The sequence below is a fragment of the Camellia sinensis genome, chromosome 4 (genome assembly GCF_055761805.1).
Source record: "Camellia sinensis isolate YWXY chromosome 4, ASM5576180v1, whole genome shotgun sequence".
Taxonomy (NCBI): domain Eukaryota; kingdom Viridiplantae; phylum Streptophyta; class Magnoliopsida; order Ericales; family Theaceae; genus Camellia; species Camellia sinensis.
The window spans coordinates 178,957,775-178,982,611 of record NC_138964.1 but is presented as its reverse complement, the minus strand read 5'-3'; the positions used below and the strand labels follow the sequence as shown (position 1 = coordinate 178,982,611).

Below are 24,837 nucleotides of genomic sequence, written 5' to 3'. Positions count from 1 at the left end.
TTGATTTTCGTAGACAGTAACGGTACTTGGAGAGGAAGAGATGCAAACTTTATTGTATCAATTGACTATGTAAATTGATATTCTACGATTGATGTGCTATTTTCGATTAGCAAAGAGGGGGCTCTTGAAGCTACAATTTAGTATTCTATGAATATGTGTAGGTTTTAATTTCTAAGAGTAGTGTGAGTTCATTCTGTTCAAAACAGAGTAACATGGCGCTGTATGGGAAGTGCCTAAAGAGGCTATTATAATCTAAAAAATTTTTTTAGCCAAAAAGCCACTTTTGCAAACTTTTTCAAAAAAAAAAATAGGACTGCACAGCCGGCAGTGTAGGCACAGCCTACACTGTCAGCTTTGTCACTTGTTCCATCAATGAACATTTTACGATTTTACCCTTTCATAGCAATTTAAAAAAATATTTTTTAGGGACAAATTTGTCATTTTAATTTCAAACATCATTTCAACACATTTTTTAATACAACAACTCAAATAAAATCCATCTCATCTTCCCAAACACAAAAACTAAAATAACCTATTAAAATAGCCAAAAAGTCAAAAAGCCTACTAAAATAGCCACTTCCCAAACGAGGCCATTATAAATCAAAGTAATATATTACTATTTACGTCAATTTTGACAATATATATACATATATATTTTTTAAAAAATTTCATAATCAACATAAATCTTGTTTAATAGATCTTAATAAAAAAAAATTAAAAATACTAATTTTATTAAAATCCGACATCTACGTTAAATTTTTTTAATGAGATGATTTCAACCAAATTCCCCTTTTCACCTTTTTAGTGCAATTCAAATTTATATTGTTTCTACTTCTCAGAAATATTCATTCATATAAAAATGATTATACATCATTATTTCTACAATCAAATCCAATGTAGAATCCGATATTAACAACCCAAACAATCTGTAGACACACCAAACTAAAATTGAAAAGCTCTATGATTTATCTGTGGCAATTTGCAAACCATCTAAATTGATACAGTTTCATAATCCGATTTAAAGCAGTACAAACTAGCAAAAAGAACAAAAATATCTACATCTATTCTTCGTTCTCTTATCCAGTTTTTCATTTTGCTCAGACAAGATTTTAAAAAATACACCAAGGGCCTTTGAGAATTACAACATAAAGCTATATCTATATATCTACAGTGACCAAAAATAAAATCCCATATATACACTATCAAGTCTTTTTACAAAAACGTGCAGGTCCCCTTCTAAGCCGTTTCAAGCAATGAGGCCCACCATCCTCCACTGTCTGTTCTGAATCATCATCATCATTGTCACTGCTGCCTGCAAATCACAGATAAAGCAACAGATATCAGAAATTAAGAATGAATGCATTCATAACTAAACAGAAATCTAGCTCCTACAACCTTATTTTAATCGGGTCCAACTACGGTGCACCAATAACTGTTTTGATGAACCGTACACCAAAATTTGATAAATAGTCACATTGTGTGGTAGTTAATTCTATTTTTTTTTAGTTGCAACATCAAGTAGGATCTAGTTGTTAGTTAGGTCACATTTGTTATAAGTAAGGTCAATTTCAGTGGTAACTGAGATCACAAAAATACTTCATAATGTATGTCGGGTTGATTCGGTTTAATGGTGGGTTGCGACTTTGTGATCCACACCTAAACCAACCCGCCCTAAAAAAAACATCAACCCCCCCAATTCGCAAACCACACAGAGCAAAATGAATAAAAGCAGATCGGGCGGGTTGGCAAAGTTTTTGCACAACCCTAGGTTTGAGTAGGTTAATGCTATTGACTGGGAGTGGAATTCTGGTAGTTATGTGATGCGCTTAGGGAAGTCTTAAGAGGGGAAAGAAAGCGGACAATTTGTTCAGAGGCAGAGAAGGGGTGTGAGGGTGTATGTCAGATGAATGTGAGCCTGAAGCTTCTCAAACAAGAGGGGTATATTTTGTTGAAAGTAATGGGTGAGGATGGGAGGAAAGAGGCGGTTATTATTATAGAGGTTGAAGATAGAGGTGGATGGGAGAAAATCATGAGAGTTTTCAATGAGTTTGGGTGTCACCGAACTAGATGTGGTTCAGAGCAGAAGCTTCTCGGAAGCCTCAATTATGTAGGCAAGGCCACGGTGATGTGGTAGTAACCTAGTGTAGTCAACAAAACCTTCATACATAATTGATAAAAAAACAAAGCCTAGGTGTCAAAAAGACAGTGCAGCAAGAGAGGCTTTTGCATCTTGCCTAGTCGCAAGCAAACACATCCAAGCGCTCGAAAATTAGTTAGAACTATAAGAGAATGACCCACCAGCGTATAAAGATACGATTTACAACTCCAGCCACACAGAGAAACAGAAAAATAAAACACCATACAAAATAGAGAGTGAGTGCACATAGACAAATGTAATGAAGAAACAAGAACGCTACAAGAATACATTTTCTAAAATGAATATTTTGAAAGCTTAAATTATTAAGGATAAATTACAAATACACCACCTGAGATTTGTTTAAAATATAATTTGCCTCCTGTGATTTTAAAAATTACATTCCGTCCCTTAAAGTTTATAATTTCATAACAAATAGACTCTTTTATTAATAAATTATCATATCAATTAATAATTTTTAATGCTGTCAGAAATTTATTTTAATTAATAATTCAGATAATTTTATTATTGCATATGAGAGCAATTAAAAATTTCATTTTTTCAGTTAATCCTATTAAATAAAAAATATGACAAGGGGATATTTGTAATTTTTCAAATTGCAAGGAGTAATCTATATTTTAAGAAAACCCCGAAGGTTGTGTTTGTAATTTACCAATTATGAAAAAGCATGAAACTTCAGTATTTTATATCATTAAATACACCACCTCACATGTTGTCGATTCCCCTTCATGGGTGAAACAAAAAACATGCCAGTGTGCAACCATCAATCAGGCAGTTAGATCCATGCATAGGACATTTAACTCTTTGCAATGATCGATATAACCCATTGCCCCTAAAGGTGAAATGGGGTGTGTAAGCCTACACATCATGCAAGTGCCTTTAAAGGATTTCAGAAGACACGGTCACTCAGTGCACAAGATCATTGAAATGCCACCACTTTTTACAAGAAACATAGTTGTATAAGCTAATTCCGAAGACATACCTTGTAAAATTCTATTGGGTTTCACATGAAGCGCATCTTCAACTACAACATGCTTCCGCTTGGAATCATATCCAGCACGTTTCTCAGACACTATTATCACTCCACGTTCAACCTTTTGTTCTGACATTTCACATTTTCCATTGAAAGGGTCCATATAACAAAACCTGCTTAAACAAAGTAATCCAATTGACAACAAATGAGTGCCACATTTTTCAACCCAATATATATATTTCAAATTTAGCATTTAAACTAAGACCAAAATCCTTTCAATATGGCTTTCTTATTTATTAACTTATTTATTGTTTGGGGTCCTCATTCATTGTATTAAAATTAACAAGCTGGTTCATGTGAGCAGATAACTGCATTTATCTGTGTTTTCATTCACATCATCTGAACAACACACATCTAGCAGCAACATTCATTGCTTGACAAGATATCATTACAAAATTATTCTCCACACTCATCCTGTCATTCATTGATGACAAGATGTACAAGTAGCTTCCAGTGGAAAAATATCTTTTGCCATTTGATCTTACAGCATCAAGACAGCACCATCTAAAGGTAGCACCAACATTCATTGCTTGACAGAATATCAGTACCAGATTTTTCCTTCCATGCTCATTGTTTTTAATTTCTTGACTAGATGAACAAGTTGTTGCTTCATGTGGCAAGACATCTGTTGTCACCATGGATCATCCAAACACATTTATATTACACCATCTAAACAACAAATCTAGGACAGCTCAAGATAACACAAAGGACAAAGGGGGAAAAAAAATAGAAGTGCAAAGGACAAGAAAAGTCGCTGACCCATATAGTGAAATCCAAACACAAATAATACAGAAACACTTCCACATGGAGGCATTTCAACACATTGGAGTTCACAGCAAACATTTGTATGCATCAAGGAACTTATGGCATCATAATACCATTGTCAGCTCAGATAAACACAGTTGCCAATAATAAAATCACAGGAAAAAAATATTTATTTATTTTGGTTAACACACAACACCGATGCCCCAATTGGGACTTGAACCCTGTAACTTCCCATTAAAGGTGGCAGGAGATACCACTCAACTTGGGAGCCAGTAGTAGCCCAAACAAGCATTGAACGGAAAACAGAACAACACATTTAGTGTGTTTGGTTTGAGTTTTTTGGATTAAGTTCTTTAAAAACTGAATGTTTTGGTTTTCGTGTTTTTTTGTTTTTAGTGAATATTTTTAAAATTTTAAACATTTTTTTTTACTTTTTTAGATGCACCTTACTTAGATGTATTTAAAAAGTAAAAAATTTGTGAAAAACTATTTAAAAAAATTAATAAATACATAAAAATACAAAAAATATACTGAATTCTCGTATTTTTTTGTATTTTTGGTATTTAGTGAATTTTTAAAAGGTTTTTGTCACAATTTTTTTACTTTTTAGGTATATTTATGTTAGGTATGTCTAAAAATAAAAATAAAAATAAAAAATTGCTTAAAATATTAAAAAAATTTAGTAAAAACATAAAAACAAAAAAACACGAAAAACAGGAAAGTATAATTTTCTGAAAAGTGTTTTTGGAAAATTCTAACCAAGCAAAGATACTAATGGCTTTTTAATTTTCACATAGAGATATCGGATTCAAAATTAATACCATTCTTGAGGTAGCTTCCTGCTGTCAAAACCAGACCTCAACATTCTCCACTTCCTACACTTGTCACATTGCACCCATTCATGATCAGGTTTGTATAAAGCACCACCCTTTTCCTGGAGAGATAAAAGAAAGGAAAAAGGCCAAGTCAGGGGAACAATATAGTTCCGCCACACTACAATAGAAGAATGTCCAACAAATTCGATTTCATTGCTTAATCAGTTGGAAAGAACAACAGATCAAGTTTGAACCAGTTGACCAACATCACAAAACTCACATAATCACGACTGGTGAGCACCATATTTACAACTTAGTATAAAATAATATGCAACAGACCTGCCAACAAAAGAAAAGGAGAGCAGAAACTAGACACTGAATAAATTGGTTCTTTTAATCTTATTGGATTTGATTCATCACAAGTAAAAGTAATTATCCAAGAAAATTAACAACCTAGGAAAAATGGACCACCTCTTGTAACATTTGGCCTATTTCTAAGACAAGTGCTGACTTGTCTGGACTACTGCCTACCAGATTTAAAACCGAGTGGGGGTGTTTGGAATGGGCTAAAATAGCCCATCCTAGGCTAAAATAGCCAATAAAACAAAAACACCCCATCACATCACTTTCTCTATTTTTTTGCACATCTTTTTATAAAAATCCAAAATAGCCAACTAAACAGGGCCATTGTACAGCAGACCTGTCCACAAAAGCAAAGGAGAGCAGAAACTAGACACTGACTATATAGTTCAATCAGCAATGAGCAAGTGAATTACCAATTGAAGTGCATCATAATTATTGTCCCAGTATTGATCAAATCTACTACCCAGCCACTCCTCAAGTTGAGCGTACAGTTCACAGTCCTGGAATCCTTGTTTGTTACTGTGAACCCACACTTGCCCATTACCATCATTCTGCACAATGAAAAAATAGAAACCAGGGCACTGAAATTCGCTATTAAATAAAATTTGTTTCTTGCAAATGATAATCCTCTAGTATAATACATATCTCAGTAATAATCCTGTCAATTAAATATCACAACGTTAACTAGTCAGCCAAAGTATTGCCAATGATGCAAGTGCTTGCATTCCTTTGAAAAAAAGACATAAAAAAAAGCACACAAATGCAAAGCATATATGGATGGATTTATCATCATTACAACCATAAATGTCAAATTGGCCAAGCGGCTCTGGGAAACAGATCTGACCTACTGCTGAGGTGATCGCCCAATAATTAGTCATACTTTAATTCAGAAAATTAATTGCCAACAACATAACAACGTATATATCTACTACTAAAAGTGGTGGCACATGCGATGCCTTTTCCCCATGGATCGTCCTTTTTTGATGTTCAAAAAAAAAAAAGTGTATGCTTGAATTCAGAAATTGAAAACTGAAATACTTTATCAATCTGAAAAGATCCAACAGTGGAGAAATTTTATTAAAAATTTTAAAAATAAATAACTGAATTTGGAGCATAACTGCCCTTTGCTTTGTACATAACTGCTCATATGGGCATTTTCAACAACCAAAAAAAAAAAGAAGTAATGTTGACACCAACTTAAGGACTACTACACTTTAGATGTGTGGACGTGTTAAATGCAAAAATAACATTATGAAAATATAAATATGACAAAATAAAAATGGTAAAATAAATTGATTAAACTTCATCAAGAAAAACTATATTTCACAATCAGCAATCATAAAAAATATCATTATAAAAACCTCAAATGGGTAGACTAGGTGAAATAGAGGTAAGGACATGCATTCAAATTGCATACATAACACTATGAAAATATAAAAAGCTGAAAACGATGATTAAACTTCATCACAAAAATATAGTTCATAATCATCAATCATCAAAATACTATCAGCCAAAGGTTATCAATCAAAAATCTTAAAAGAGTGAACTAGGTGAAAAAGAGCAAAACCTAACTAGAAAATTGAATAAATTTCAAATCCAATTTTAATAAAGAAGCACCAGAAAGCCCATCACTATGTTCTTTGCCAAATTCAAATGCAAATTTTAATTTTTGTTGTATGTTACTTACCCTTTAGTTTTTAGAATTTGGTTTCTTCTAATTTTTAATTCAATTTGATTGCTTTTGGGATCCGATCTAATACATACAACCTAAAAAAACGCAACAATCCCTCCTGCTTTTAACACTCATTTATTGCCCAATAATATATATATATATTCACAAATGAGTAGTAGCTCAGGCGACTGCCACCTAGGTGATTTTGCATAACCCAGTCACCTAGGCGGCTGTCCATGATCATGTCTATAATCATAACTACACCCTCTTAGAACACAACCAGTGTGACCAGCATCAGCATGGTGAAAAGATGGTTTTCCTACATTAGGGGGGAGAGAGAGAAACAGGGACGCAAAGACGTTGCTATTGAAAAGTTCAGTGGCTTCAAATTTATGTAACAGCCACATCTTACATAACTGTATTTTCGGCAACACAATTAATATTGTGTTTGATTGAGGGATTTAGGAAGAGATATAGAAAGAGAAAAGGAAAAAGTGTGTGAAACTAGTTGAAATGTAAGTATATTTTATTCACATTTCACCTACCTTTTCCATTTCCTTTTCCAAATCCCTCATCAAATCCCTCAACCAAACACAGCGTAAGGGTGATTCTATTTATACACCACTAATACTCTCAGTACACACCATTACTTATTAAACATACAAAATAATTTTTAGGGGGGTTTAAAAATATCTTAATTCACACCTTAACTTTCAATTGCTAAACCTATATTAACACACCACTAGCTATTTGAATACACACCATTACACACACCAAAAACTCTTCATCCTCACCACTACACACAACAAAAACCTCATAATCTTCAGAACAGAGACCATCTTCGTCGGTCTTGATCTCTATCGCCGGCAGAGGTTTCATTCGGCCTCCATCTTTGTTGGTATTGATCTCCATAGTTAGTGTTGAACTCTCGTCATCTTGTCGTTTCAGATCACCGGAGTGTTTCATTCGGCCTCCATCTTTGCCGGTGTTGATCTTCATTATCGATCTTGAACTTTGTTTCTCGTTATCGTCTCAAATTCATCAAATTAGCCATGTTCATAAATACAGAGTTGATTGTTGAACAAACTTAATGGGCTTGTTTGGTTTGAATTTGGGAGATGAATTTTAGAAAAAAATTTCCCAAAATTTGATTGATTTGAGATTTTTCTCAAACAATTTTCAAAATCACTTCTCTCTCTTACACATCAATCAATCAATTTTTCTCTCTCCTCTTTCCTTCTCAATCACTTTTTCTCTCACACATATTTACTCAATTCTTCCAAAATATCAAATCATCCCAAACTCCCACAAAAAAAATTTCTCTCAAAATATACAACCAAACAAACCAAAAAAATTTCTAAAACAACTCTCCCAAATTTTTTTCAAAAACAACTCTCCCAAAAACAAACCAAACAAGCCCAATGTGTTCAAAAATTTATATCTAAACAATGAATAAAAATTTATTTTATTTTAACTAAACTAACTTAAAATGTTCAATTTTTATGTATGATCATTTAATATTTGGTCCATCTTAATAATTTAAACAAAATTATTTTGTTCAAATATAAATAATTAAACATTCTAAAAATTCAACTTTGGTTATCCAAACACGATGAACAAACTTATCTTCCCAACATACGAACGAGATAAATAAAAAACCAAAAAACCAAGTCATAAACTAATATTTTCTTCTTCTTTTTTTTTTTTTTTGGATAAATCAGTCATAAGCTAATCTTTTCTTCCATCTTCAAATTAACGTTTTCAATGTTTATATCGAGACGAACCATCTTAGTGTCATCTATGGTGTGCAAATCTTGGTTTCACTTTTCAATATTCACTTTTTAGAAAATTGAAATTTTTTGTTTTTCATGTTTTTTTGTTTTCACTGATTTTTTTTTTAATTTTTAGATATACCTAACATAAATACACTTAAAAAGTATAATATTTGTGAAAAAAATATTTTAAAAATTCACTAAACACCAAAAATACAAAAAAAATTATGAAAATTCAATACATTTTCGTATTCTTGTGTATTTATTGATTTTTTAAAATATTTTTTTACAAATATTTTACTTTTTAGATACATCTAAGTAAGGTACATCTAAAAAAATAAAAAAAAAATGCTTACAATTTTAAAAATATTCACTACAAACAAAAAAATACGAAAAATAAAAAACTCGATTTTCAGAAAATTGAAACCAAACACAGTGAATTGATTTCAACGTTCCTAAACCCTAAATCTTCAAAGGCAATAATGTTTTGAGTTTGAAAAATAAGTATAATGGAAAAGAGAATGAAATAAGCTAATTGATAATGAATGATATCATAAGTGTATGTTAATGGTGAAGATGATGAAGAAATACAATGTTTATATGTTAAAACCCTAAACCCTCTAGGAATGATGCTGTGCGAAGAGTATTTTGTCTTTTTAAATATGAAATTTTTGAATGGGTAGAATACACCTCATGCCGTCCTTAATGGTCATTTCATTGGAGGATATTATTGGAATATAAATTTAATCTATTAATGGTGTGTACTGAGAGTATTAGTGGTACAAATAGAATCACCCCACAATTAATTACCCATGAAACACAATGAACCTTGGACTTAGTGACATTTATGCTTATACTTCTAACTGGAAGATCTCACAGACTGGACACATCACACATTAAGCCCAATATGTGTGTGTATCTGATAGTCACAGTCTCACATGAGGGGAAAAATGAAAAATAGAAAGCAAATAGTTATTAGTTTTTAGTAAAATGTATACCATTAGATCAGTGACATCTAGAACGCCAATTACACCCCGACCTGTATCTGCACTATGAATCATGCCCCCAACTCTCTTGTAAGCCTACAATGACAACAAATAAAAATTCAGACAAAGATTAGATTTTGCTGGCAAGTAGGAATACATTGGACTAGCTTCAAAACAATGGACCAGAAAATGTCTCAATAAAATATAAAAAAAAACTTTTAAAAACAAAATCCACATGCCATTTCAACATCATTTTCTCCAATTTTACAGTTCCAAGATCCCAAGGTCGTTTGTCAGGCACAGGTATTTCACTCTTAAAAGAGTCCATGTAATATAGGTTATAAGAAGAAAGAGAAATCAAAACAAATCTAGGCAGCTTTGCAATTCATATTCGACATTATAAAGCATATTATAATGCTCAAATGACCAAAAAACACTTTAAACAATAGCCCCTTTCTAAAAAAATTCTCTAATATAAGGTAGTAAGCTTTTTGGAACCCTTTGGTGAATTGAAGTTGGCCTACCTAGTTATTACACAGGATTGTATATTGAGGTGCTCCTCGCCAGTTGTTGGAAACAAAAAATCAGTGTAATTCATACAAATGGGGAGTCCTTGCTAAAAAATTGTACTTCTAGTTTCAAATGAAAACTAAGGTGAAAGGATGCTAAAACACAGCGAGGCCAAAACTCACCTCAATCAAACGACCATGCCAATACAAAAATATTCCACAGTTAGCCTGCTCCCACTCTAACTGACAGCGACCAAGAATGATTTGAACATGTTTTCCCATGATGTTACCATTTTCCACAACAGTTCTATTCAGACATTTAGCTAACGGTAGACTTCTGACCTGTTGCAGAAGAAATCAAGCCAACAATCAAACTGGCTACACTGGAGACATCTTCTAAGCACAAAAGTAGGAGAAAGAAACATGCAACTACCAGTGAGCCTTGGACATATAACTTCATTCGTGGATCTAAGAAGATCACTTCTAAATAAGCTCGAAGTGAATAGTCTAAAGGCACCTGAACACCAAAAAAGACACAAAACTAAGCTTGTTTACAACAATAACCTTATTTACGAAATAAAAAGAGGATTCCTAACCCTACGACTAGTCTGGCCTGGACGAGATCTGATCCGCTGCGAACGAATAAGTATGTCACCTTGGTGAAAAGAGCTCCCACCACTCCTTCCAGTCTGCCATTCCAGGCAATAATCTGATCCCCATTTATCCAAATTCCATATGTATATCTGTGTTCCCGTTCTTTTTTCTTGGAACAAACTGGCCTTTTCACCAATAAGGTACTTATTAAATGGTGAAAATTCCTTAATAGCTTTCAAATTGTGCTTTGCTAAAGCTTCAGTTTGGACACTTGTATCGACTTCCATAAACTGTCCTCGTCTGCAATAGCTTACAATGGGGATCTCCAGATTCTACAATATGAGAGAAAGAAGTTGAAAAACAGCATGAGAGAAAGCAGTTGAAATAAAGTAGACTAAAATTCCCCAGAACCAAAAAAAAAACCTTGACGATTCTTGCATACATCTTTTCCTTCATTTAGAGACTGCGAAAGAAAAGCTATAGATCTGGAATTAGCAGTCTGAGTGAGTACCAAAGCATCCTTGCCTAGTCTCATTGCTCCTGTCTGAGGAAGAAATGTCCAAGATCAGCGCATTAAGCACCATGAGAATATCCAAGTTATCTAAACAAGATTTTAGATGAGAAAATTCATATATTTGTAACTAGAACTCAGAGAAAATACAAGACTTTTAACAAATAGCATCATCCTCCACTTGGTTTGAGGGTAGTGATGTGTGGCTGTTGGAGAGATGTATATACATAAATTTTTTGGCTCCAAACAGAATTTATTTGAAAGAGTTCAATCAAATCTTAGAGAATTGTTGGCAGTACAACTTATCACTTCCACATAAAACTTCAAGGCAAGAATTGGTAGATAAAAAGATGTCAGCTGCAAACATATTGATTTGCCTCTCCACTTCCCCCCTCCCAACTTGTTGGTTTTCTCTAAATCCAACCCAATGTGTCCAAGAATTTAGCAACAAAATTTAAGTCAGTACTAGCACTAGCAACATCAATGAATTACCTTTACCTCGGAGTGGAAGCACCACAATATTTTATAGAAACAAAAAAAAGTTCTTCAATTTCTGCTAACATGTAGAACTATGTCACATTTCATTATTTAATAATAAGTTTTCCAATTTCTGTGTGGGCGATTTGTGTGGTTAGAGGTAGTCCGGGAAGATAGCGGGCACTTTAATAGCCTGAGATCACCGGAGGTGGAGAGGAGGAGATCAAGGCAAGCTTGGAGAGGGAGAGGTTGGCAGTGACAGACCTTGAACACTAATGTAAAGTGAAAGAGGGTGTTTAAGCATGAGACTTGGTTGTATTGTTGTTGTTGTGTCTCGCTGTATATACGATACGTTATATAGGCCACAGGAATATTGGAGTCCAAGCGAACTGTTGGACAGGTGGCTCGTTCTCCTCAACTCTGCCAGAAGTGATATAAGCCCTTCTGCCGTCTGTGGCTTGCCGGCAGGCGGAGAGCAACGTTTCATGGCAGGCAGAAAGTAACGTTTCATATATGCATTGGATGACATGAACGTAAAGTCATTGTTGCCTCTTCTCCAAGCCTAGTCGAGATGGAGTTGTCTTAGCAAGAAGACAATCATCTCAACGATCCCATGACCTCAGCCGCCAGTCCAGTATCCTCTGATGATCCCAAGCAGTAGTGCCTGGGTCCTGCTCCCAACCCAGGCATCCAAGTAGATAATTGGGCCAGGGCCCACCTTAGTGTTTAAGAGAGCCAAGGGCTCGCTTCTAAGTGACCAAGTAGGAGAATGGGCCGCGACCTTATCTCAATGTTTAAGAGAGGGGCTCGCTTCTGAGCGATCAAGTAGGAGAATGGGCCGCAGGCCTATCTCAATGTTTAGGAGAGCCATTGTTTATCAATCTAAGTGAGCCGGGGACTGATTGTATTGTTGTTTGGCCTTGGAGCGAGGTATGAAGAACCATGAGCCCTGCGGGGCCATGGTGCTGCCTATTGCAGGGCTCTTCATATCTAGATATATTTGGGCTTGTATATATACTCCTGCTTAGGTTAAGCATATAGTTTTGGTTGCCTTGGCACATGGCGCCCATAGGGCTCGCCATGTATCAAACATACGACATGCCAGACGTGGTGCCTTATTGGTCTGCCACGCAGGTGTGGTTTTGGTGATGTGGCACCTGTAGGGCTTGCCACGTATTGAGCTTGAGACAAGTACCCACAATAATGCCCCCCTGTACAGATGCTCTTATAGCTGATAAGAGTATTTGTACATGACTATGTTAAAAAGTTTTGAAAAATATTAACTCATGCAGACAAGTATTCAAATAGAGTCGTCTAAAATTAGGCTTTTGATATAATGGGGGCATTTGGATTGCTCATGGAGAGTTTACATTTTAAATTTCATCCGGTGCGAGCCGCCCGGATAAAGATGTGGGCTTGTTGGCGATGGCTTGATTCCGGGGAATTTCCACTACTTCACAGGAGATTTCGGCTTCGTTCCATAGGCACCAGATTCCGCCTCTCACCCTTTCCATGCCGCTAGGAGGGGGGGCAATGGTCTTGGTGTTAGGAAAGCCCATGATTTGGCTCATGAACTGGGCCTCGCTTCCATCTTTTTTTGTGTTTGTGATGATGACGAGGTGGAAGCGTCTGCTAGAATGTAGTGTTGGAGGAAGTTAGGGCAAGCGACGCCCTCAGTGTTGAAGAAGAGGATGTTAAGCGAAATGTTGTAGGGGATGTTTGGCTGAGCACTGCGGGAAATGCTCTCTTCTCCTATGCTGAGATCTGCAAAGCTCTCTATGTCCTACCCAAGTCTCAAATCTTCATTTGGGTTTTCCAATGGTGCTGACATGATGGAGATGTAGTGGTCTAGATCTCTCTCTGTCAGCCTTTGCGAGAGGATGTTGATGCGGATCCTCTCGAAATGTGGGACTAACACTTGATTTGCCTGGCAGGTGGATCCCTGGAGAGTGAGGTTGATTTCTTGGTTTAGCAAAAACCAAGTATGGGACAGCAGTATTGTGTAAAATTCTGGAATGGTTAGTGCCTTGTACCATCCTCTTATTTTACCCCGGAATTCTTCCGGCACCTCTACGACTGTATGAGCAGATATTGGGTGTTGGATCCAAAGGGATTCGAATAGCTGATCTTGGAATTGCCATGGAGGCATGGAGAGCATCTTTTGAAAGAATTCACACACAAGGCGACGGCGGTGAGTAGGAGTGGAGCATGAAGCTCTAGAGTTGGAGCTTAAAGCTCTATAGCTTGGACCTCTAGGGTTTGGAGCCCTGTTCACCGGCCGCCAAACGGTGTTATCTCGGTGCCCCTCTCTTCGAGAAGCCATTTAGAGAGAATGGGCAAGTGAAATATGAATTTGCTTGCCTTTTTTTTTTTTTTTTTTTGTGTTGTTGTCCTGCATTTGTGCTCTTATAAAGACGGGGTTGCATCGAAAAAAGGGGGTGGACTTACTGACTTTTGCAGCTTTTGTTGGGAAAGAGCGATCTATGGAGAGGACAACTCATCAATAGCAGACCATTAAAGGCTATTGATGGGAGCTGCCATGGTAGCGTGTAATAGCTTTTTGGAGAGTCTAAGGTTGTTGCAGTCTGTTTTTTTTTTTTTTAATGTTTGTAACAGGCAAAGAGAATTTTTTGATTGGTTTAAGGATTTTCCTTAGGAATGTACAACCTTAGTATGCGTGTATACAAACTTTTATTTATTTATTTATTTATTATTTTTTTTGAAGTTCGTTTGCTTAAATATTGCATTGTTGCTACGTAAAAGTTGTGTGTATATTCTGGGTATAACTTGAACTTGTTCGAACCATTCCAAAAGTGAGCTTGCCGTTTTATAGAAATAAGGACTCTGTATATATACAGATATATAGATATATGTATTTTTATTTTTATTTTTTTCAGAAAAATGTTTTTCGTGTTTTTTTAATTTGACCAGAGCTGTCCAAATTCTGGTTACTTCGTCCACTTCTCTTTTTATCCATTGTGCAGACCTTTTTTTTTTTTTTTTTTTTTTGAAACTGGATCAGAGAGGGACTCTGTATTATCCGATTGCTGCCCACGCCTTCTCCCTTTACCCAAGGTGTGCAAGGATGTTTTATTGACGTAGTTATCTGCAACTAGGTTTCCTATACCATTAGGAAAACTGTTTGGGAAAATTTGTGTCTGGGTATACCTGTGGTTTTCTCTCTAAACAAAACGTAGAATCCCACTTAGAGTGAAAGACTAGAAAATCCAAAGTTCAACTAGGAGAGAAAGGTGGACAACCGTGAAAAAGGGAAAAATTTGTGTCTGTGAACCGACACTAGAGGAGGGCTAGGGTTTTGATTCCTTGGTTAAGGGATTTTGGGGGTTACTTGTTGTCCTTGATTGAGGGGAAGAGGGAAAATTTCGGTGATTAACAGGTGATAGAGAAGGTGCGAAGCGAGAAGGGTGAGTTGGGAAAACGCGAGCCATAGTTGCGAGCTGAGCGAGAAGGACTTGGTGCTTTGGAAGCTCAACCACGATCTGGGGTCACCTAGTTGGAGTCATCTGTCGCTGATTTAGAAATTAACGTGTGGAGATATGCTTCCAATCTTCCACAGATTAGCTACTTATGTGTTTCTATTGATGTAGATATATATATATATATATATGTTTTGTCTGTTTTGTGATGAAACAAAGAAAAAGAAAAGGGGGCAGATTGTTGTAATAAATAAAAAAGAATGGCGAGGTAAGTCAAAAATGGAGGGCTGCATTTTTGTAAAATAATAAAATTGTTATTATTTTGGTGAAGAGCCAAGGGTTGAGGAACCTTCTTTTTTATTTATTTATTTATATGTATATATATATATATATATATATTTTTGAACATGAGGCAGATCAATAAAAGAGAGTTGTGTTTTGGAGAATTGGAGAGGTCTATAATAAAATGTTAATAAGTAAAAAGTGAAAAGGTTGGAAAGTTATTAATAACAAATATTGGAGAAGTGTATGCTTAGAAAATAAAAATAAACTGTTAGAATAAATATCGGAGAGCTATTTGGCAAAATTTTAGGATTGTATTGAGAGCGATGAGGTTTTATTTTTTTATTATTGACAGGTCGTAAACAGAAGAGTTGAACCAAGGGAAGCCTACAACAGGATTTGGAGAAGTATAAATAAATAAAATAAATAAATAAATAAAATAATGAATGGGCCATTTATTTTATTTTATTTTTACAGTGATGAGGTAATAGAGGGTTGAAAATAAATGAGAGCTATGAAAGATGAAGCCCATAAAACAATTTCGGGAATTTTAAGAAAATGAGGCGAGGGAGGCTCAAGAGTTTATGTATTTATTTATTTTTACAAAAAAGAATTTCGTGAAATAAAGAAGATGAAGCGAGGGAGGATTGGTGCGAGGGGAGTGGCGAGGGGAAGTAAAGATTAATAGGAGGGATGGTGGGTGTTGCGAGGGATGGGTTTGGTTATGCGAGGGAAAGGGGCTATCCCAAAATATGGGTTTTGTTATGCGAGGGAAAGGGGGCTATCTCAAAATATGGGTTTTGTTATGCGAGGGAAACAGGCTATCTCAAAATAGTGCCTTAGCCTTAGCGAGGGAAAGAGATTTTTTTTTTTTTTTTTTTTTTCGGTGGGAAAGGTTATGCGAGGGGAAAGGGCTATCCCAAAATATGGGTTTTGTTATGCGAGAGAAAGGGGCTCTCTCAAAATAGTGCCTTAGCCTTAGCGAGGGAAAGAGATTTTATTTTTTATTTTATTTTATTTTATTTTTTTGTGGTGGGAAGGGTTATGCTAGGGGAAGGGGCTATGCGAGGGATGGATTATGTTGTGTGAGGGAAATGAAGATGAGTGCGAGGGGAAGGGGCTATGCGAGGGATGGATTATGTTCGGTGGGAAAGGTTACATGCGAGGGGTGAGGAGAGTTGCGAGGGATGGGCTTGGTTGTGCGAGGGAAAGGGGCTAGCTAAAAATATGGTTTTTTTTTTTTTTTAACAAAAGAATTTGGTGAAATAAAGAAAAATGAAGCGAGGGAGAAGTGGTGCGAGGGGAAGTAAAGATTAATGCGAGGGATGGGGGGAGCTGCGAGGGATAGAGGCCTAGTGAGGGGAAGAGGCCTAACTCCAAATTTTTTTTTTTTAAACTTCGGTGGAAATAGTTAGAAAATTTGCGAGGGATAGAAACATATGTGGAAAGCGAGGGAAAGGGGAATTGGAGCGAAGGTGTACTTCGAGCGAAGGATAGAGACCTAGCGAGGGGAAGAGGCCTAACTCAATTTTTTTTTTTTTATACTTCGGTGGAAATAGTTAGAAAATTTGCGAGGGATAGAAACATATGTGGAAAGCAAGGGAAAGGGAAATTGGAGCAAAAGCGTATTTCGAGCGAGGGATAGAGGCCTAGCGAGGGGAAGAGGCCTAACTCAAAATAGTTTTTTTTTTTTTTTTTTTTTTTTTTTTCTTCCGGCTAGGGGGAGGGGAATTAGAGCAAAGGCGTACTTCGAGCGAGGGATAGAGACCTAACGAGGGATAGAGCACTAACTCAAAATATTTTTTTTTTATTTTTTATTTATTTTTATTTTTTTATTATTATTATTATTTTTTTTTTTTGGGACGGGTTAGAAATTTAGGCAAGGAATAGAAACATAAATTTAGGCGAGGGATAAAAACATACCTGGAAGGCGAGGGAGAGGGGAATTGCGAGGGAAGGGTCACTTCATGTGAGGGAAATGCCTAACTCAAAATAGTGCCTTAGCGAGGGGAGGTTTTTTTTTTTTTTTTTGAAAAATGCACTTTAATGGTGAATGCCCTTTTTTGATTTGTAAGTTTTGTGTTGATGGTTTTGGAGAATTCCTTAAGGAGCTTTACAAGTTATCCCCGGAGACAGCTTCTCTTGATGAGGTGTTGGCCCAACGTGTTGTATTGGGCGAATTTCGAGATGGCCGGATTAACAGATTGGAGGTGGGTTGGTTAGATGATTGGTTATCTCTTCTTGAATCCAAGGTCAGGAGGAGGATGATTGAGGCTGAGCTAGGTGAGGTAGATAAGGCTTTGGCTGCTGCTGTACGAGTGGAGGAGGAACGTAAGAGAGCTTTGAATGAAGCAGAATTGGCGACTTCTAGCTTAAGAGAAAAGAAAGCGATTCTTGAAGCAAGATTGGCGGGTGAAGATGAAGAAGATCAAGCTTCCAAAGTCTTGATTTAGTTGGATCATAGCTTTGTAGCATATGATAGCTTTATAGCCTAAAACTTTTTTTTGTATGTTGGAGATTCGGGCCTCCCTTTCTTTTTTGTAATTGAAAATCTTCAACTACTTAATGGAGCTGACTTTATAATTAGAGCGTCATCTTTTATTATTTGTGATTATAGTTAGAATAAGTGTGGAAAAGGATGATATTCATCGAAGAAGCCCAAATGGGCACAATACATCTTGGTGTAGTACATCATATAGCGATGAGTAATTTCTAAGGATAGTAAGCCTTTAACCATTTCGCATTGATAGGGCTCAGGAGGGTTTGAGAGTCAGGCTCAAAAATTCTGTAATACCCATTTTCATTGACTTCCCTTACTACATAAGGACCCTGCCGCTTGGGTGTGAACTTGTGGGTTGATGTTCCCCTCATGACGTGAGGTGCAACCCGTAATACTAAATCACCTTCTTGGAACTGTCTTGGACGTACCAGAGGAACATAAGCTCTGGTTATACGGCTCTGGTAAACTCTAAGATTAGTCGGGGCCTTGTCCCTTCTTTCATCAAGGACTTCCAACTCTGACGATCTGGAGTACGGGCTGGTTCCACTTCGGAGGGCCATGCGAGCTGAGGGTATGGCAATTTCCACTGGAAGGACGGCTTCCGTGCCATATACCAACGAAAATGGGGTCATTTGAGTTGGTCTTCTTTTGGAAGTTCTGTATGCCCAGAGCGCCATTGGAAGCACGTGTGCCCAGTCCCTTTGATAATCCTTGAGAGTCCTTGAAAGGATTCTAAAGAGTGTTTTGTTGGTTGCTTCAGCTTGTCCATTGCCTTGGAGATAGTAAGGCGTTGATTTATGGTGTGCGATGTCGTAGGAGACTAAGAGTTTCCCCACTTGGCGGTTGACGAAAGCGGTCCCATTATCCGACAGAATTACTCTAGGAATACCAAAACAACATATAATGAATTCTCGAATGAAATTGGAGACAGCGGCTCCTATTGCCTTCTTCAGGGGGATGGCTTCTACCCACTTAGTGTAAGTCTCTGTGGCCGCTACGATCCATATGTGTCCCTTTGACGGTGGAGAGATGGGGCCAATAAGATCCATAGCCCATGTGTGGAAAGGCCATGGTGAGCTCGAACTATGCAGATCAGTGGCTAGTGCGTGAATAAGGTTACCATGGAATTGACAAGGTTTGCAGCGTTTGGCATATATTTTGGCGTCCGCTTCCATGGTGGGCCAATAATAATGCAAAAGATGTTGGAATAGCTTGGCTCCGCCTTGGTGCTCCGACCCATGAGCAAGTTCTAAAACTTAATGGATTTTTACTCCCGATAAGCAGCGTAAAGGCTTCTCGTCAAGGCCATGCCTGAAAAGTTGCCCTTTTTGCAAAAAGAATTTCGAAGCTTGCTTCTTGATTATTGCAGCTGCAGAGCGATCTGGCGACAATGATGCTTCTTTGAGGTAATCTATATACACCTGACACCAGTCGGAGGTGATTTTTGCGAAATTGCATTCAGCTTTTTGAGGGAATTCCTGGCATTTGGTGCACTTTCCCTGAAGGTCGTTTGCTTCTTTGGCCATAGTAGGCCAATAATATCCCTGTTGTTGTAGCCTCCTGTAGAGGCTCACGTCTCCTGTTCCGCAAGAACGATTGTGAACCCCTTCTAGCTTAGACTTGGGTTTGGTAAGTCGATGCATCGTGCTAGCAGACCCCCAGGCCCTCTGTAGTAGAGGATTCCTTGGTAAATCGTAAAGTGTTTGATTTCGCACAAAGGTAGTTTACCTGAGGAGGCGCGGAGCTCATCGATGATTGGGGCTCTCCAATCGGCGGGTTCTTTTTCAGGAAAAATAGTTGTTACCGAGCACGGCATGAAGCGTTTCAGCACTTCTATCTTAGTTGATTCTTCCGCAAATTCTACTTTAGAAGCCAAGGTAGCAAGGGCGTCTGGGTGTCGATTGTTGGAGCGAGGAGCGTGTTCTATCCTTACCATGTCAAATTTGTCTGTCAACCTTTGGACAATGGTTCTGTACGAGGCTAAAAGGGGCTCTTTGATAGCATAGTCTCCATTGGTCTGCTTGACCACCAAATTAGAGTCGCCTTTGATACATAGGAGACTTACTCCTAGGTGGAGCGCTGCCATAAGCCCTAATATCAGGGCTTCGTATTCCGCCTCGTTGTTAGAGCATTTAAAATCCAGTTTATATGACAAACTGACTTCAGTTCGATTTGGGGAAATAAATAAGGACTATTCCAGCTCCTCCCCTTTAGAGGTGGACGATCCATCAAAACTCAAACTCCATTCCCCTTCGGTGTTTACTTCGACTGTTTGGAACTCATCTCCTGGCAATTCGTCCGAAGGCGGTTCATATTCTCCACTAGGGAAGTGAGCCAAGAGGTCGGCAAGCGCTTGACTCTTGATGGCCTTGGGAGCTTTGCAAGTGATGTCATATTCTGCTAATGATAGAAGCCAGCAAGCTAGCCTACCGGATTGCGCTGGTCTAGTGAGGAGAAAGCGGATGGGATTGCTTCTGGTCATAAGATGGATGGGGTAAGAAAGAAAGTAATGGCAGAGCTTTTTAGCGGCAAAGACTAGGGCGAGGTAGTGCCGCTCAATGGGGGAATATCGGATCTCAGCTCCTTGGACGACTCTACTTATGTAGTACACGGGTCGTTCGAGTCCGTCAATTTCCTGGGCGAGCAGAGCTCCGACTGATTTCGGCGTGGAAGTGATGTAGAGGAGTAAGGGCCTTGCTGGCTGAGGAGGAGTCATGAAGAGAGGGGAAATTAAAGCTAACTTCACTCCTTCGAATGCTTGTTGGTGCTCCTCATTCCAAATGAACCTGACGTCCTTCTTTAGTAATGAATTGAAGGGTTGTGTTATTTCGGCCATAGCTAGGATAAACCGTCTCAAGTAAGATGCCCGACCAAGGAAGGTTCTCAACTCGTCTAGATTGGTTGGTCGTGGCATATTTTTGATGGCGGCGACCTTTGCTGGGTCAGGGTCTATCCCATGGTGATGAACGATGCAGCCAAGGAACTTGCCGGCAGTGACTCCGAATGCGCATTTAAGCGGGTTCATTCTGAGTCTATATTTCTTACAGCGTTCAAAGACTCTTTGAAGGTCTCTAAGGTGACTGGTCTCCTCCTTGGATTTCACTACCAAATCATCAATGTAACATTCCAAGGATTTGTGCAACATGTCATGAAAGATGGCTGTCATAGCTCTTTGGTATGTTGCTCCCGCGTTTTTTAATCCAAAAGGCATTACAGTATAGAAAAAGTTACCTATAGGAGTGCGAAACGCCGTCTTTGGGGTATCCTCTGGGGCCATCTTGATCTGGTTATAGCCGCTGAAGCCATCCATGAATGAAAACATATGGTGCCCCGCCGCTGAATCAATCAAGGTATCTATGTTTGGGAGTGGGAACTCATCTTTGGGGCAAGATTTGTTTAGATCTCTGAAATCGACGCACACTCGAATTTGACCATTCTTTTTGATAACTGGGACGATACTAGAAAGCCAGGTGGGATGTTGGATGGGTTTGATAAACCCTGCTCCAAGCAGCTTCACCACTTCGTCCTTGATGTTGAGCTCCACCTCGGGCTTATAAAATCTTACTCCTTGCTTGACTGGGCGAGCCAGGGGGATGACGTTCAAATGGTGCATGGTAACATCTTTGTCTAATCGTGGCATTTCTTCATATGTCCATACGAAAACGTCCGAATATTTCCTGATCAACTCGATGAGGGGTTCCCTTTGTTCTGCTGGAAGATCTCTGCAAATGAAGATAGGACGTTTGGGTTCTCCTTCAGGGGCTATGTTGATTTCTTCCAGTTCTTACTTTTGGGGCCGAGGGCCGTCCTGTAAACACTCTAGAGCAGGTCGGACTTCTTGCAATCCATCTTGCTTGGCGGGTACTTGGTTAGGAGATGAAATAGCTGCCTTGGCGAGGGGTTTAACTTTTTAGCCTTCGGCTCCATCCAAATGAGTTACCGCAGGAAAATAGAATTTATCAGAGTGTTTATCTGTTGCTGGAAAAGCCACAACTTTTTTTCTCCTTCTGCTCTTCTTGTCTCTACTTTTTTTATTCTTTGCCATTGGCAGGCGTTGGGCCAACGCAGACAAGGTCTAGCAACAGTGATCTTCTCCACTTAGTTCACGATAGACAATTGCTACGTCGTTTAGCTGGGGTGGGCATTGGTAACATTTGCCAACCCTTCGCACCGTCATAAACGGTATACCATTTTTCCATCTTTTGTTTGAAACCTGGTGCCTTTAGGGAGCTTTCTTGAGGGCTCTGATTTGGTAGGCGTTGGGCCAACGCAGACAAGGTCTAGCAACAGTGATCTTCTCCACTTAGTTCACGATAGACAATTGCTACGTCGTTTAGCTGGGGTGGGCATTGGTAACATTTGCCAACCCTTCGCACCGTCATAAACGGTATACCATTTTTCCATCTTTTGTTTGAAACCTGGTGCCTTTAGGGAGCTTTCTTGAGGGCTCTGATTTGGTGAATGTCTTTCTACGAGGTGGTGATGAACCTTCTTCAGAGAGGTCATCCCAATCAGGTATAGGAGTTCCTCGAAGTGGCAGGGGAGGTTCATCTTCATCGACATGATTGTAAAATACTGCATCTGCCATGTGAGCTTCATCTACTCGAAAAGGCTTTTGAGAGCCAACTATGGCTACTACCTCATTGTTGTAGATTGCTTTGACACATTGATTGTAGGTGGACAGAATAGCAGCATATCTGTGAAGCCAAGTTCTCCCTAGGAGAGCTTGATAGGTCGTCTCTGCTTCTATAACATGAAACTTAGTAGTAGAGCGAATTGGTCCCACTGCTAAGTCTAACTGGACATGACCTATGGTTTTAATTTTTTGGCTTCCCAAACTGGTGATGGAGATGGGTTGTCTGACTAAGTGCTTTTGTGGGATCCCGACTGCCTGGAAGTACAATAAGGCATCACATTGAGTGAAGCTCCTCCATCCATGAATCTTCTTTGAAACTCCATCCCATTGATGAATACTGGGACGTAGAGGGGACGGTTATGTGGAAATGGTACTTGTTTGTCGGCCTCGGTAAAGGTTATTGCGAAGGAGTTATCCCGAAATACTTTCCTTACTGATCCGCTTACACTCATGCACGTTTCACCATTCTGCTCTGCAAGTCTTAAAAAGGCCTTGGTGGCTTCAAAGCATGTTGCTTCAGACAAAACGAATTGGTCGAAGAACCACTTGAACTTTGTCGATTTCTTAAGTGCTATCACACGTCTTGTCTCAAAGTCCGGACAAGTGGGAGCTGGGAGTTCAAAGAGCTCGCACACCATTGGCTCTTCCATCTCGTCATAATGCAAAAGCATCATGGCCGTCTTGCCATTATCCTTATGGCGCGGGAGAGGATCTTTCAAGACATCTTCTGTTTGGCGAGGTAGCTACAAAGCGTCTTCAGATATCATTTTTCGAACTAGGGATCTGAGTGCCCAACATTCCGTAGTAGGATGTTTAATGGAACGATGGTATATGCAATAGTCTGCCCGCGCTTGATCCTTTTTGTTAACAGGTTGCCTTGGCTCAGGGAGGTGAACTTTCCCATCTTCTACCCAGGCATTGAGGAGTGCCTGTGCCTCGTTCACTGAGATAGGTAATGGCGGGGGAATTTGATCGAACTTTCTCCTTTTTGCCTGCGGGTCTTCTGTTCCACCAGAGGAGCCTTTGGCTGCATATACAACGTGGTTGCGTCGGTTAGGCCTCCATGAGGAAGGTTGAGTTGCCGTTGGTCGCCATGAGTGGGGTTGTGGTGCTGTTATTCGTGCCCCTGATCTTACTGTTTCACTTATGTTTCGGGCCGCAGCACATAAAGCGGAAAAGTCAAAGAAATGGTGGTTAACCAACTGGAGTTTATAAGTCGTGAGCATTCCTTCAATGCACAATGACACCAGTTGGTGCTCTTCCATCGGGTCTTGAATGTCTACTGCTTTTTCCCTGAAACGGCGAACGTAAACGAGGATGTCCTCCCCAAGTCGCTGTGTTTCCCTCATAAGATGAAGGGTGGTTAACCTTTCTTCAACGTAGAAGAACTTGATGTAAAACTTTTTTACCAAGTCTAACCATGAAGAAATAGAGCCAGCAGCGAGGTTAGCATACCACGAGAATGCTCGATCTGTGAGGGATTTGGAGAATTCCCTCATGCGGAGGTTTCGGTCCTCTCGGTGAGCTCCAAGGGCATCAAGAAAGCGTGAAACATGCTCCCTGGCATTCCCTTTTCGTCTGTCGAAGCGAACAAACTTGGGTACTATATATCCCGCCGGATATGGAAGACTTGCGATGTGAATAGGGTATGGGGGACGAAGGTCCAAATCTGGGGAGGCAGGGATATGACCTTTGTTTGTCTGAAGTAGACTGCGTATGTGCTCTTTTACTACTTCCAATGTTAATGGCTGGGAAGGGTTCTGATCCACCGGGAGAGCAAGAGAGCTAATCGATGTCACTACGGTGGGAGCTCCGCTGATGGATCCAACTTGCGGTGGGGGTATTTGGCTGGGAGGCGTCGGAGGGAGCGGGGCGATTGTTTGTCCTCCCGCCTGGGTTCGCAAGTTGTTTTGCGTAGCGAGGTTGGCTTTCGAGCCATTCTGGGCTAATGGCGGAGCGCCATTTTGTGATGTTGAAAGAGGGTTAGACGATGATGGAGGTGTAGGTGCCCTTTGTAAGGCTAGTAGGGCATCCATTAAGAGTTGTTGGTTCTGTTGAAGAGAGGTGATGCTCTCAGTCAACGCACGTAGTTGGTCCGCTATGACCGGTTGGGAGGATTGTTCTTTTAGGGAGCCGCCGGAGTTGTGTTCCGAGGTCTCCGCCAGGGTCTCCTTACCGCCACCTTGGGATGTCGCTACTCCAGTTCCAGTGTTCTTTTTGGGTGCCATGTGAAGCGAGCACCACTCTTCCCCAGCAGAGTATAATGTGGGTGATTTGTGTGGTTAGAGGTAGTCCGGGAAGATGGCGGGCACTTCAATAGCCTGAGATCA

The 24,837-nt window shown here is 39.0% G+C and overlaps 1 protein-coding gene across 4 annotated transcripts in view; it reads right to left on the bottom strand.

Moving 5' to 3' along the window:
* Positions 1-943: 943 nt before the first annotated feature.
* Positions 944-24,837, bottom strand: part of LOC114268611 (uncharacterized) — a 40,460-nt gene continuing 16,566 nt past the window's right edge. For all 4 annotated transcript variants that reach the window (XM_028209830.2, XM_028209879.2, XM_082867015.1 and 1 more), the window contains 9 exons: positions 11,107-11,208; positions 10,667-10,996; positions 10,504-10,587; positions 10,254-10,412; positions 9,574-9,657; positions 5,545-5,682; positions 4,775-4,887; positions 3,138-3,301; positions 944-1,312 (listed from right to left, as the gene is read on the bottom strand). In XM_028209830.2, the coding sequence (XP_028065631.2) occupies positions 1,203-1,312; positions 3,138-3,301; positions 4,775-4,887; positions 5,545-5,682; positions 9,574-9,657; positions 10,254-10,412; positions 10,504-10,587; positions 10,667-10,996; positions 11,107-11,208 (1,284 nt within the window). In that variant the 3' untranslated portion in view covers positions 944-1,202. The remainder of the gene's footprint in view (positions 1,313-3,137; positions 3,302-4,774; positions 4,888-5,544; positions 5,683-9,573; positions 9,658-10,253; positions 10,413-10,503; positions 10,588-10,666; positions 10,997-11,106; positions 11,209-24,837) is intronic.